The 15,822-nt window shown below is 47.7% G+C and overlaps 1 protein-coding gene across 2 annotated transcripts in view; it reads right to left on the bottom strand.

Moving 5' to 3' along the window:
- The window catches only part of RGS8 (regulator of G protein signaling 8), a 39,981-nt gene extending 25,586 nt beyond the window's left edge, over positions 1–14,395 (bottom strand). For both annotated transcript variants that reach the window (XM_030573996.1, XM_030573995.1), the window contains exon 1: positions 14,218–14,395. In XM_030573996.1, coding sequence (XP_030429856.1) covers positions 14,218–14,325 — 108 coding nt within the window. In that variant the 5' untranslated portion in view covers positions 14,326–14,395. The remainder of the gene's footprint in view (positions 1–14,217) is intronic.
- Positions 14,396–15,822: the final 1,427 nt, after the last annotated feature.

Genomic DNA, 15,822 nt, shown 5'->3' on the forward strand with positions numbered 1-15,822 from the left:
TCCCACTTCCTTCTATACCACATGCCAGCCCTTTAATACGGATCCTAACCAGCATTCTCAGAAAAGATGCAAAATGTCTCCCTTGGCCACACAAACATACAGTTACCACTGTTTTACTGCACCCTCCCGCCACTGTCTGGAACTGGTATTCATTCTAAAGCCTCACCAGCCCCTCTTTCTTTAGTAAAGACTTCTGGCTTTTGTGTTCTTTGTGGCCCCAGCTTGAAGCATATCCTGAGACCACATGTGGTTATATGGGCAGTATCTACTGAGAAAAGATTTATGACTGATACAAAATTATTGAAGCAAAAGTAAGAGCAGTACTAGCTTTTCATCTTGGAATTATTCCTTTATAACCTGGAGTTCTCAGGGAAGACATTTATCTGTTCTCAGATAGGGACACAATACTCCAGGCTGACTGATCAGGCCTCAGTTTGTCAGGAGCCAGAAACTGAACAAACGTGGGGGCTGACATAGGACTTTTGTCATCCAGTGTGAGAGGCTGAGGCTCATAGTGTGCGAATGGTGTTGATAAGGTGAGTGAATTTGTTCAAACCAGATAAGAATCAGCACGTGCCTTTCCCCAAATACAAACCAAATTGACAAAAAAGTTGCAAAGAGCTCAGGGAACCTTTAGCGTGTCATTTTCACTACTCTGTGCTTCTTCCTACTTCTCTCAGGGCTATTGCAATGTCATGAGATGTGTTATTTTTGCAATAACAAAAAAGTCAGATCTTGAGGGCTCTTCCACACAACTTCTAGGCCAACAAAAAGACCCATTTTGGAAAGTTCAGCTCTAGCATCCAGACTTTCTGACTTTGCTTTGATCTGAATCAAACCAAATCTCTGAGCCGCCTGTCCTGGATGGATAGTGAATCTGGAGATTATGGTGTGAGTCTTCCCTCTGTTACATTAGGTTTTACATCAGTGAAGTCCATTGACATCAACAGTGTAACAGAGTGGAGAATCAAGCCTATAATTTACCTTATTGATTCTCCAGATTAGGGTTGTTAATGCATCTATTTCTTGGGGCAAAGTGGGTTATTGGGCAGCCCCAGAATAACCGTGGAGACTGATATTTCTCTCCATTATTTTCCTGGGTCAGGGTTGAGTTAATCGGAAACAAACTAAATGTGCTGAGTTGATAGATGCACCATGGCAAATGTAATTAAATTGAAGATAAAGAGAATTATATTTTGCAGTGTAATATTTTAGAAAGCCTTTGTGAGGTAAGAGAAGGGTTTATAGCAAATTCCTTCTATAATAGCTCTTGTATTTTTATTTTAGCAGACGTACTATGCTGGCTTCTATTTAAAAGCTTTTAATAAAACAGCCATTTAAATATTAAATTTGAATACCGTCCAGCATTTTAAATCTCTTTAAGAAATCTTTAACAGCAATTTCCTCATGACCTAACAGCAAATACACAAAACATAAATGTGTGGTATTGAGATGAGGTTATCAGGAAGACTTTATGGACACAAAGATCACTGGACAGGACAGAAGGTAATTTCTTGGATCAATAATCTAATCTCTACCATCAAGCTCTTTCCTTCAGGTCCCTCTGCACTTTCTGTAAACTCAAATGTCTCCCTGCTTCCTTTATGTCACTAATGTTTTGCCCATGGCAAACTGACAACATCCCCCAAATTTGTGGTTATGAACATACAACTGGTTGTCATCCCCTCAGCATGCCTTTGGCTTGCCCTGCTATGTGAAAACTCTTCTACAACAACTATGTCCATTGCTTCTCCTGTTGTCCCAGACTGTGGCTTGAGCCACTGAGCTGCCAAGTGAAAGTGAATAGTCACAGTCATGACGAAACGTGCTTCCTACAGAACAGCCGCCTTTGTTTCTGAAACCGCTAGCTGGCCCAGGATTGCAGCTTTGATGGTCTTGTAGTCAGTGGTGGCATCCTCACTCAGGGCCTGATATGTAACTTGTGCCTCTCCCACCTTCCTCCTCCCACTGAGTGAGGACAGAGTAGTACTCTATTCAGAGGTATCGCAGAAGGCCTCAAGGATATCATCTGGTCCAATCATAGACAGGGAAGGGCATTTTGGAGGGTGTTCCTGGGTTAATGAATTTCTTCACTTGGGCTACAGTCCATTATTTGACTCAAATAATCTCTTACACCTAGTCATTTAAACATGCTTTTTCCCCCCTTCCAGTTTGGAAGTATGTGTGCATGTCCATGTGATTTTTTTTTTCTTAAGGGTCCATAGGCCTTTGTTTGTCTCTGGGCTTGTCTACATCAGAAAGTTGCAGCGCTGGTGAGGGAGTTACAGCGCTGCAACTTTGAGAGTGTCCACATCTGCAGGGCATCACCAGCGCTGCAACTCCCTGTTTGCAGCGCTGGCCGTACTCCCGTTTTGTCTCGGGTGTAGAGGATCCAGCGCTGGTGATCCAGCGCTGGTAATGCAATGTAGACACTCACCAGCGCTTTTCTTGACCTCCGTGGAATAAGCAGGTATCCCAGCATACCTGAGGATACCTCTCTGGTAATCAAGAAAACTCCTCTGCCCTGTGCTCACCTGACCCCTCCTTTAAATGCCCCGGGAAATTTCAAAAATCACCTTCCTGTTTGCTCAGTCAGGCGTGGAGAGCAATTAATCAATCAATCATTCAGCGACCATGCCTCCACGCAACAAACGAGCCCCAGCATGGACCAATGCAGAGCTGCAGGATCTAATTAGTGTGTGGGGAGATGAGGCTGTTCAAACACAGCTGCGCTCTAGAAGGAGAAACTACGATACCTATGGTCAGATATCGCAGTCCATGATGAGAAGGGGCTACGAACGGGACGCCTTGCAATGCAGAGTAAAAATTAAGGAGTTGAGGAGTGCATACTGCAAAGCCCGTGAGGGAAACCGACGCTCAGGAGCAGCCCCCACAACCTGCAGGTTTTACAAGGAGCTGGATGCCATTCTTGGGTGTGACCCCACCGTGAATCCTAGAAGCACGATGGAGAGTTCAGAGCAGGGAGACGTGGGGGATGGTGTAGAGGATGAATACAGTGATACTACTGGCGTTGAGGGGGACACCCCGGAGTCTCAGGACACAGGCAGCCAGGAGCTCTTCTCTAGCCCTGAGGAGACTAGCCAGTCCCAGCAGCTGGAAGCGGACGTTGATGAGGAAGCTGAGGATCGTGCTCGTGGTAAGTAGATTGCAATGCTTTGTGCTAGCAGGATTCTCGTTATGGCTGACTGCATGCATGCCTAAACGAGGAATAGCCTATTGATTTGATCTATGACATCTGTGTAATCTGCCTGAGTAATCTCTTGAAAAGTTGCAGCTAGATCTTGTGCAATGTGCTTTAACAAGTTTATAGGTAGAGCCACCGTGGTCCCTGTCCCGTTCAGGCTAACTCGTCCGATCCACTGTGCAGCGAGGGGTGGGGGGACCATGGCCGCACACAGGCGAGCTGCATAGGGGCCAGGGCGGTATCTGCATTCCTGTAGAAGACCCTCCCGCTCTTCCTTGGTAACACGCAGCAGTGATATGTCTGGCATTATGAAAGCCTGTGGATAGTTTAGGGATAATTGAGGGCAGGTACCTAGAAGCACGGCTCCCCAGCGCAAGGCGCTCTGTTTCCTCTGCCCCAATCCACCAAACCCCCCCCCGCCCTTCCCAGCACGTAGGCATCCAGACGGAGTGCTTCTTCCTCACCTGCCCTGCTGTGTGCTCTGTCCGTCCACCACCCCCCCTTCCAAGCGGGAAACGTGTCCTGCGGGGTGCTTCTTCCTCGCCTATCCCCCCTTCCAAGCTGGAAACCTGCCCTGCTGTGTGCTCTGTCCGTCCACCACCCCCCCTTCCAAGCGGGAAACGTGTCCTGCGGGGTGCTTCTTCCTCGCCTATCCCCCCTTCCAAGCTGGAAACCTGCCCTGCTGTGTGCTCTGTCCGTCCACCCCCCCCCCTTCCAAGCGGGAAACGTGTCCTGCGGGGTGCTCTGTCCGTCCACCACCCCCCCTTCCAAGCGGGAAACGTGTCCTGCGGGGTGCTTCTTCCTCGCCTATCCCCCCTTCCAAGCTGGAAACCTGCCCTGCTGTGTGCTCTGTCCGTCCACCACCCCCCCTTCCAAGCGGGAAACCTGCCCTGCTGTGTGCTCTGTCCGTCCACCACCCCCCCTTCCAAGCGGGAAACGTGTCCTGCGGGGTGCTTCTTCCTCGCCTATCCCCCCTTCCAAGCTGGAAACCTGCCCTGCTGTGTGCTCTGTCCGTCCACCACCCCCCCTTCCAAGCGGGAAACGTGTCCTTCGGGGTGCTTCTTCCTCGCCTATCCCCCCTTCCAAGCTGGAAACCTGCCCTGCTGTGTGCTCTGTCCGTCCACCACCCCCCCTTCCAAGCGGGAAACCTGCCCTGCTGTGTGCTCTGTCCGTCCACCACCCCCCCTTCCAAGCGGGAAACGTGTCCTGCGGGGTGCTTCTTCCTCGCCTATCCCCCCTTCCAAGCAGGAACCAAGACATCCCACTAACATGGGAGAATTTTAAGCAAAAGTACTCACCCCACTGCTAGACATGTCAGCTTTCTTGAAGTCTACAGTGTTATGTGAGGTATGTGAGAGGGATGCTACCTACAGTTTACAGTGTCCTTCAAAAGTTGATAATAAACAATGATGCCCTGTGTTTTACATGTCTCTGTCTCTATTTTTTCTAGGCAACTCGAGTAATGCAGCTGTGTCACCAGCCTCACGTAGATTGCAGAATTTGAGGCGCAATCCTAGGAAATCAAAAGAGGAGCTGATCAAGACCGTTCTGAACCACTACAACAGGGAAAGTAGGAAGACTGAGGAGTGGAGAAAAAGTGAACAGGAATGGAGGCAGAGTTTACAGGAATGGAGGCTGACTGAAAGCAGGAGACAGGAATTGTCTGCCAAAAGAATAGCCAGGCAGATGATGAGACTCCTGTCTCGGCAAACCAAGTCTTTTGAGTCTCTTGTAGCCATGCAGACAAATATAAACCGTGATATCCCACAGCCTTCCCAAAGCACTGTTACTTGTCCCCCTGTGTATCCTCAAAATAGCTTTATGCAGCACCCAGTTCCTTATTATCATCAGCTGCCCCCAACACCTATTAGGTCACCTAGTAACCAAGATATGTTTAATTCTTACCCAGTGCACTCCACCCCAATCATTCTGCAGCAAAGCAACGGTGACTTGCATCAGGCGGTTTCAATTGAGTAAAATAGGAAATATTAAAACATCTGAATGTACGGTGAACTACCCATACCCCCTTTCCTGTTTTTTACTGTATGACAAATAAAAGGATTTGGTTTGTATTTCTTTCCCTATGTTTTATTGGTGATAGAAATGGTTAATTATACACAGCAATGTAAAGCAAAGCACAACACATGCACCAATCATTACTGCTGGCTCTCAGCATCAAATTGCTCCCTTATAGCATCCCTAATCCTTGAAGCCCTTTCCTGGGCCTCCCTGTTAGCCCTGCTCTCTGGCTGAGCAAACTCATTCTCCAAACGTCTAACCTCGGAGGTCCATTCCTCACTGAACCTTTCACCCTTCCCTTCACAAATATTATGGAGGGTGCAGCACGCGCATATAACAGCGGTAATGCTGCTTTCCATCAAATCTAGCTTCCCGAACAGACTGCGCCAGCGGGCTTTCAAACGGCCAAAAGCACGCTCCACAGTCATTCTACAGCGGCTCAACCTGTAGTTGAACCGTTCCTTGCTCCTGTCAAGCTTCCCCGTGTATGGTTTCATGAGCCATGGCATTAATGGGTAAGCGGGGTCTCCCAGAATCACAATGGGCATTTCCACTTCCCCTACTGTTATCTTGTGATCTGGGAAAAAGGTCCCGGCCCTAAGCCTCCTGAACAGGGCACTGTTCCTAAATATGCGTGCATCGTGCACCTTTCCAGGCCATCCAGAGTAAATGTCAGTGAAATGCCCACGGTGATCCACAAGCGCTTGCAGAACCACAGAGAAGTACCCCTTGCGATTAATATACTCCGATGCCAGGTGGGGTGGAGAGATAATAGGAATATGCGTCCCATCTACTGCCCCTCCACAGTTAGGGAAGCCCATTTCTGCAAAGCCATCTAAAATGTCCTGCACGTTCCCAAGAGTCACGGTTTTTCTTGTCAGTGTTCGATTAATGGCCCTGCAAACTTGCATCAGCACCATTCCAACGGTGGACTTTCCCACTCCGAACTGGTTCGCCACCGATCGGAAACAGTCTGGAGTTGCCAGCTTCCAGATTGCAATAGCCACCCGCTTCTCCACAGAAAGGGCATCTCTAAATCTCGTGTTCATGCGCCGCAGGTTGGGGGCGAGATCATCACAAAGTGCCATGAAAGTGGCTTTCCTCATACGAAAGTTCTGCAGCCACTGCTCGTCATCCCATGACTGCAGGACGATGTGATCCCACCACTCAGTGCTGGTTTCCCGAGCCCAAACGCGCCGCTCCACGGAGCAGAGCATGTCTGTTATTGCCACTAGCACTGTACTGTCTGCATATTGATGCGATTCAGTACCATCGTCCCACTCCTCAATGTCAGTCACACGCACATTTAGCAGCCTAAGGATTAGATCAACAGTAAGGCGAGATGTGCTGGCAATAGTCATTAGTACGGTATTCAGTACCTGAGGATCCATTCTTGAAAGATAATGCAGAAAAACCGCTTTAGAGTCACAATGCTGCCACAGTGCTCCGCATGTGTACCAAAGCAACGCTGGCCGTTGGAACAGGAACAGGAACAGGAAGCAGAAGGACAATCACACTTCCTTCCCCTTCCCACAAGCCCCAGCGCCGCTTTGGGACGAGGTGCCCTGTGGGATAGCCGCCCACAATGCATCACTCCCAACAGCGCTGCAGTGTGGCCACATCTAACAGCACTTGCAGCGCTGCTAGCAGTAGGTGTGGCCACTCTGCAGCGCTGGCCCTATACAGCTGTACTAATACAGCTATAACAACCAGCGCTGTAAAGTTTTAGATGTAGACATGGCCTCTGTTACGGTATGGTTAACTAGCCTCCCTGTTGATTCTAAAGATTTTAAATTCCTCACCTCACTTCTAATTTTAAGGTCTGCTTGGTTAGCTTGCTTATGTTATTGAAAACTCCCTTTCTAAAGTGTAGTGTCACCATGCTACATTTTTGTACAATCCCTCCCCAGAGGGAGTTAAGCATAATTAGACTGTAGGCATTATTATCTAGTGAATAATTACTCCTCAGTCCCCTGCATTGTTTAGGAATAAGTGGCAAGTAGCTTTTCCTGTTGTGTGCTCTACAGCTAGTTGTTCCAAGAAGCACTTTTTCAAGATGCCAAGAAATTGCTTCCATAAGCCTTGTTCCACGGTGACATTTGACCAACTTATATCCAGAAAGCTGAAGTCCCCCATGATTAAATTTTAATTAGTCTTTGTTGCCTCTTTGATCTCTGTGGGAAGAACTCCCAAAAGCCGGAGGGCTTGCACTGGAGGACTAAGTTGCATTGATTGTTGCATCGCAACACTGCCCTGCTGCCTCACTGGGGCTAGCTGCAGACTATTCAGCCTAACTAGGTGAAGCTGCAGCTGTGAGTCCTAAGCTGACTTCTGCCATGAGCAATATACAACTGAGAGCTTTGTGCTTGGATGGAGGGCAGGTTAAAAGGAACAAATAGTTTTGACCTGGAGCTGAAGCTCTGGAACAGACATACCCTGAGGAAGTGTAAATTGGTGTAATTTTGTTGTTGAGTAGCCAGAAGTGATAAGTTACATCAGTTTAGACTCTCTTAGAAACTCTTATTTTGACTCACCTCTGAATCTAGGCCACTGTTTGGATATGTTTGCTTTGACTTTTTTTTCCTTTTCTCTGCCTCTTCTGTTTATTTTGCTTTCCCTTCTTCGTCTCTCTTTCTTGCTGTCTCAACCTTTTCTTCCTCCTTTTCTCTCTCTTCCCATCATTTGCTCCCTATTATGCCTCCTTGCCACTCTCTTCTCACTCAGTGCCTTGCCATTTTCAGCTTTGTATCGGTGTCCTAAAACCATCTGAATTGGCCACAGGGGGATTCTCCCAGGGCCGCCCAGAGGATTCAGGGGGCCTGGGGCAAAGCAATTTTGGGGGCCCCTTCCATAAAAAAATTGCAATACTATATTCTCGTGGGGGCCCCTGCAGGGCCCAGGCAAATTTCCCCACTTGCTCCCTGCCAGGGGCAGCCCTGGGAAAAATAAACCTTCCGCATCTCAGCACAAATCCAGCTTTGAGAAAACTTCTTTACAAGGTATCACTGGTTCTCAGCATCCACTAGTGCTAAAAGGCACCAAAGCTCATTAAAAGGGCTGGACAAATATTTTCAGTCAAAACTTTTTTTGGATCGAAAACTAGGGGTTTTTAAAAAGCAGAAAAAAATCACAGACAATGTCTGCTTTCCTTCAAAATTTGTTGTGGTTTTTTTTAATTAAAAAGCTGAAATTAGTCTGCCAAAACCTGAATATGGTTTGGGGTTTCAGAAGTGTGCGGCCAAATGTTTGCTGCTTGCTGTGTTTGATTGTTTAAAGAAACACTAAAAAATTCTGCTTAAAAAAATCCAAAACTTTTGAACCACCTCAGCTTGTGACCAAACATCTGAGCCCATCCAGTCAGAGATTTTTCCAGGTTTCTCATACTCTGCTAGCTTCCTTGACTCATATCTGTCTCTATAACTTTGGGTTCATTTAGGTTAGAACATAAGAATGGCCATACTGGGTCAAACCAAAGGTCCATCCAGCCCAGTATCCTGTCCACCGACAATGGCCAATGCCAAGTGCCCCAGAAGAAGTGAACCTACAGGTAATGATCAAGTGATCTCTCCCCTGCCATCCATCTCCACCCTCTGACTGACAGAGGCTAGGGACACCATTCGTTACTCATCCTGGCTAATAGCCATTAATGGACTTAACCTCCATGCATTTATCTGTTTCCTAGAGACTGGCTCCATGGGGTCCCTCACAAACTGGAGATGGTTACTGTGGGTTTGTCTTTAGTATAGCTTATGTACAAACTCCATGAACTGAGCATTTGAGCTTGTTCCAGAATCTGGGATGAGTCTATATTGTGAAAACTGACATGCTCAAAATAGCACATGCATGTGAGTGGACACAGGGTGCTAAAATTAAATTAACCCAGGGGTTCTCAAACTGGGGGTTGGGACCCCTCAGGGGGTCACAAGGTTATTACTGGGGGTCGCGAGCTGTCAACCTCCACCTCAAACCCCACTTTGCCTCCAGCATTTATAATAGTGTTAAATATATAAAAAAAAGTGTTTTCAATGTATGGAGGGGGGGTTGCACTCAGAGGTTTGCTATGTGAATGGGGTCACCAGGACAAAAAAGTTTGAGAACCACTGAATTAAATCCTCTGAAGCCTCAGGGAATGCCGGGGGGGGGGGGGAGGAGGGGGAAGTGTCTCCCTTGGTAGGGTCGGGAAGGAGGTAGGTGGTGCAGGATATTGCTCTTCTCATGTGATCCCTCCCCCAGTGGCTAATTTTAAATGAAGCTACTCTCCCCTGACATGAATATCCCTATAGAACTGAAATTAAATATAGACTATAATTTGGCATTTGAGAAGTAAAACAGATGGTAGCCCTAATGGAAAAGCTAACAGCTTGGCTCTTCTGCAAGCCTCAAACTGCTGAATGAGCTTTAGGGTAGAGAAGGCTGTGCCTCCCAAACAGCTTGGCCCTGCCCCCTGTCTGACCCCCCTACTTCCTGTCCCCCAACTGCCCACCCCCCTCAGAATCCCTGACCTATCGTGTTCCTTGCCCCCTCACCATCCCCCAGAGACCCACCACCACCACCCTGGGACCACACCCCTGCTCCCTGTCCCCTGACTGCCCCGACCCCTATGCACCCCCCCACTGAGTCCTGACAAACCCCCGGAATGCCCACAATCCAATCCCCCCATTCCCTGTCCCCTGACCGCCCCCCCACCTCTGCCCCCTCCCTGTGTCCTGACTGTCCCCAAGACTTCCTGCCCCTTAGCCAAAACCCCCGGTTCCGGCCCCTTACCCCTGGCACCCTGCTCACCCGGAGCCTTAGCGCGTCGTATCCAGCAGTGTCCCTGAACAGCGCTGCGGCATGGCTCCGGCGGGGCTTCTGAGCTCCGCCCCGCTCAGAACCACATGGTAAGGGGGCGGGGCTGGGAGCTCAGGAGCCCCGCCGGAGCCACAGTGCACTGCTGTTCAGGGACACTACTGGATCCGTTGAGGCTCTGGGTGAGGGGCAGAGGCAGGGTCGGGCTAGGGCGGGAGCCTCGCCGGTTCTCTTGGGGGCCCCTGTGGAGCTCGGGGCCTGGGGCAAATTGCCCCACTTGCCCCCCCCGGGCGGCCGTGGATTCTCCCACTGTAAGTGGGGACCTTGGGTGGTGCAGAGATGCCATAATGGCTCCTCTGGTACCCCACCTCCCACATGAGGCTGTTCAAACATACCCAGGAACCAAATTGGCACCTGTGTGGGCCCAGGATCAAGGGACTGCAAACGTAGTTTAGTGCACTCTTTAATCCCTCTTCTGGAGTGGTGCTGAGCTCTTCTCAGCCACAGTTCAGAATTAGGGCCCAAGGAACATCTCTAGTGTTAAACATTACAATCGCTCTCAGTATCTGATGTCTAATATGAGAAGTCCTCCTAGAGATCTCTGTTCAGACAGTGCCATGTTGTTTTGGGATTAGAGTGAAGCACATTGGGATTGCAGCAAAGGTCACGCTCTTGCAGCCTGAAATTAACCCTCCTATTTCCAGAACAGTGAATTACAACACTAAATAAAAAGGTGATTTATAATATGTGAGAAGGGCCTTGTGAGAAATCCACCAGGTGGGATCTATATTTTTGACTGGTGGTAGCCAAAGTTTGGAGCCCTGAAGCCTGTTTTCACTAGGAGGAGAAACTGATGATAGCACCAGGTATTTTCTTTGGTGCAATTTTGTTTATTTACAAAGATTATACATAAAGTTCTGTTTATTGTTATACCATTATATATTATTATTATATTATTAAGGTTATACATAAAGTCCCTGAACACAGCAGGAATCAAACAGTAGGAGAGTTTCTTTGCTTGCTGTTCCAAACCTGCCTTTTCCAGCCAGCACTCTGCACCCCAAAAAAGCCTTGTCTCTTAGATTTCTCATATGGCCACATTACCAGTGCTTCTGTTACTGTCTGCTTAGCTTTCCGGCCACTTCTGTCTCTCCCTGCTCCTGCTCTCTCACACGCAACAAAAAACATTGTGCCAGTCCAAGCCGTAGCCCCTGCATTTAAAAAACCTTAGGGCCATGTGGTTCTGCTTCTCCTTAAGCTTTCCCATGTGCCTGTATTCTGGGTGCTACGTCTGTTTTTTCAGACACTTCTTTATTTTTGTTCTGAATGAAAGGCAGCACTTTCACCTAATCCATAACGACAAGGTTTAACCCAGCTCACAACAATACTAACATGGTCAGAAAACATCTGAGGCTCTAGTTTAAAGCTTTGTAATGCTTCTACTCCATTTAGACCTAGGAGAGAGCGTGAAGCTCAGGTATTGAGCTGGGGAAGGCAGGACAGACATTGGGACCACATACTGGGTAGGTGTGGTAGGAAAGCATCGGGGCTCATCCTGTGCTGGGAAGGAAGATAGGAGAGCACAGGGCTACAGAGTTCCATGAAAATTAAAGACAACGTTAAAAATACAAATATGAGATACTTAAAATATGATACATAGATTTGTCTTTCCGTATTCAGCATGAGACTGCCAGCTATTTAAATTCTTACCCTGTGTCAATGACAAAAGCATCTCCTGGACTGTCTCTGGCATCATGCTGTGATTGATGCAGCAGAACAAATCCTTCTAACTGCTAGATGGCTTCTGACCACAGCCTGTGTGCTCAGGATTCAGTCTCACTGATTCCTCCAGGCAGGCAGAATGAAAAATCAACAGCAAGGGAGCAAGTAAGGCTCCCTGAGTGGTAATGGCATTTGCATTGGGACAGAGCTGCTGAGATTCCCCTTAAATGTGATGTCTGTACACACGCACACACACATACAAGTGTGTGCACATGTGTGCGCATTTTGGAGATGATGCTGGTATGTGTGGAGCAGAGATGCTGAAAATATTTATCCTGACATAGGTCTGTTCATTGTCACCTTGGAGTCCTCCCAGCTTTCAGCCTCACTGATGCTGCTGATGTCAATATGGCAGTATCTAAACTGCAACTGGCACGGACCCCTGTAAAATGGGGTCTACTGTGGAAACTCTGACAGACCTTTGCTGGAAATGTACAAGTTATAAGTACAAATTATATGTGGTAGAGCCTACTAGATGAGGGAGCAGAAGCAAAACATTCTGCACATTTGTACATGTGCTGTGACATCAGATACACATCAGAGAGTGGGGTTTGCTGGACACTGCAGTTAACTTGGTACTTACAGTCTCCTTGAATTGTCTGTAACTGACCTGGAGTTTCCAAGAAAAGGGTATAATTACACTGAACACATTATAAACTAGCAGGTTCACCAAATACCCATGTTCAGGCTGACACCTGGAGGTTGCAGTTGTATCCCATTAAAGGCCCAAGTGATGTGCAATTAGAAATCCATTTAATAGGGATGGCAGCTATGTCCGCATGCTCTTATCAGACTCGTCACCCACAGGACACACAAGCCCCATCTATAGAATGGTTAGGGCTGTTGGCCACTCCTCAGAGGTACAAGGTGGTACAGCAGACTAGCTCCCAATCCAGCAAAGGATTTAAGCACATGCTTAACTTTAATGAGCGACTCCCATTATTCAGTTTAAGCACATACTTAAGTGCTTTGCTAGATTGGGATCTTAATGTGCCATCTTTCATCTGGGGAGGTCGCTGTTCAAACCTGGAATAGGATATAAATGAAATGTACTAGATGGGCTCACCGTGTTATCCAGGAGATCTTTTTCCTCATAAAAAATACCACACCATTCAGCTCAATTCTCTGCTCAGGAGGCTGGACTGGAATAGCGGGAGTATCACAGATCTGGACTGAGGTACACTGGCAGAGCTGTGATTTTCAGGATTCACATGCATTATTCCAACCCTAATGATTAAGCACCCACAGCACTGTGTAGAAAGCTTTCAAAGTAACTGCCCAGGCTATTCCCACTGACTATAAGCCAGTGTTATCGGTTTCTGTGTAGCAGAGGCCTTGTGGTGGCAAAAGAAGCATGCTGCAGAGAGGTGGCATGGTGCAGTGAGGGAGGGGCGTGGGGTTTCAGTACCAAAACAGCAGGGTTCATATTGATCAGAACTGAGGTGCATTAGTAAAGCTGTGTGGGCACCTGGCACTAGAATAACAAGATTAATATGGGACAGAAGTGAGGTGAACTGATGTGTAGACTTGATGTGTAGACTTCAGTGCTACTGGCCCCTCTTATTTCACGACCATTCTAATTTACCAGATTTCACCCCAAACACTGAACATAAAATAAAAATATGGAAATTGTTACAACAGAGTGCACTGTCAGTAGTAGGTATCCAACAGCCAGTATGGAGGGTAAAGACAGCCTTCCTGGACTAGCTCTCGCCTGCTCCCCACCCCCAACTCTCTTACCATCTGCACGTTTACACTACATCAAGCGCTTGGCATAGTTCTGTCACCTCCGACACATTCTCCTTTCACTCAAATTAGTTTTATTTTTAATTAACTAAGCAGTGGTGTTAATCACTGGTGTTAGTCACAATGGCATGAATAACTTGGATGCAGAGTATGATCCATCCTTGTAAAAAAAAAATGAATGAAACTAAAAATATAGTGAAGACCTCGTAACTATAGCTACCAGGATAAATTATTGTTATTCTAGCAGTGTAAAAAGACCACAGCTACTCCACTTGAAATAGATACCTCTAGAACCAGAGTCCCAGCTTCTAGTATGGGCCCTGACAAGGTTTGGTGAGGTGTGGAGGGGGGCTAATCAGAGGGAATACACAGCTCTTGCTGCAATTGCTAATTGGAAACAGTGGCTAGACTTTTTAGGCCATTCATAAGAGGCCACAGAAAGATTAACATACCAACAGAAGCAGTATGGTGACATTAATTGGGGTGCCAATCAAAGCGGATCTCTTTCCTACCCCTTTGCAGGCCCATTGTTCACCACAGGAATTGGTGCTAGAATAAAGAAAAAGTCAACACCAAGGAGATTACATCTGAGCTGAGCACCAAGAGGCCTGTAGCCCTGTCACACAGATGCCTTTCCCGGAAGCTTTCCTACATAATAATGAACTCCTAGGTCTTACCTGTCTTGTAGCTGTCAGCATGGTGGTGGCTACGTGGTTTTGGCAGGTACTTGATGGGCATGGCTCGTCGAGGCCCTGAATGACAGGGTCTACCGCCTCCTGGTACATCGGGGAGCGTGAAGGGCAGCCAGCCTGACCACAGTTATCTCTAGAATAACTGCAGCACCGTGCTACTCTCCTAGCTTCCTAGCTCTGCATCTCATGAAAAGAACAAGAGCTGGTGGAAGGAGGAGGGGGTTATGAAGGAGAGAGAAGGGGGAGAAGAGAGAGAGAGAGGACGCTCTCACAGATGCATACACACACAGTGGATAGAGACACACAGAGACTTGTGCAGGATGGCACAGCCTGTCTAGCTCTCATTATTCCAGTGCACTGGCTGCTGCCTAAGGCTCACTCCCCAGAATTCACTTGTTTCTGCATACGGTGGTGGGAGAGGGGAGGGGAGAATGATTCCCAGGAGATCACTGGAGGACGGGAAGAAAGGAGGGTTAGGACTTATCTGGTTTTTGGTTTAATAACCTGGGAAGGAAAGGGTTGTGCTAGAGGTGAGAAATAGACTGTTGTTATAGGAAACAGTGGGTGGTTGTGCTCATGCTTCTAGATTCACATTCTCCTGGAGATAAAACAAACAGAAAGCCTGTGCACAGCTGAAGAACAGGGGATCGGTTAGGGCTACTCTGGCCCCAGAGCCACTAAAGATATGGGCATCCTGAGACAACCAGGAGAGTGTGCTGTGTACACCTGCTGAACCCGGGTCATATAGCTTTCAGCAGCTGCCTATGGTCCCTTTTGCCTGGGTCGTGCCATAATGGGACCAAAGGGATTGAGTGGGGCAGCATGGAGCAGGATGTATTTCCTCCTCTTCGGCTGCTGCAGCAGATATCAGCAATCAGCTGTGTGTGATGCCATCTGTCTGGTCCTGGGCTCGATGCTCCTCCAACAATGGTCCCCAAATCCGAGGGATCCTGCCATAATCCTCCCCAGGGAAAGGCACAGATTGCCACCTCTCGAGCGTTTAGGGTGGGATTTTCAAAGTCCCATTGCAAGTGAGTGGGTCTTGTGCTCCTAGCTCATTTAGGCACTTTTGAAAATCCCACCCTTATTCTTCTTTATTCAGATCTAATGGTGTACTGCCTGGATGGGCTGGATCTGGCTTTGGACACTTGGTTTACTCATGATGATAAAAAGAAATGGGTGAGATGGTTAGGTTATCACATACTCTCCTGGCAGGGTCCCCCCTCATCCTGTTAGCCTCCTGCGCCAAGCTGCCAGGTTGCGCCATAAATTTTCATAGAGGCACTTGGGGATTTAGTTTTCTGGCAGCCATTAATAAAAATCAGTGGTGTGGTGCAATGAAAAACTCACTGCAAGCTTTGAAAGGTCTCCCGTGTGTCAGTCAATGCACAATCCACCTGTTACACTGAGAGCACGCACCACTTCCAGTGTCATTTATATACATATTCATTCATATGTCTTTGTGACTTGACTAAGGTCACTCGGTAGTCTATATCAGAGAAAAAAATAGGTCTCTCGGCCCTCCTGGGTCACAGTCATATGCCTTAACCACAAGGCTATCATCATGCTTCATGGCCTAGGCCCTAGATA

The sequence above is a fragment of the Gopherus evgoodei genome, chromosome 8 (genome assembly GCF_007399415.2).
Source record: "Gopherus evgoodei ecotype Sinaloan lineage chromosome 8, rGopEvg1_v1.p, whole genome shotgun sequence".
In the NCBI taxonomy this organism is placed as follows: Eukaryota; Metazoa; Chordata; order Testudines; family Testudinidae; genus Gopherus; species Gopherus evgoodei.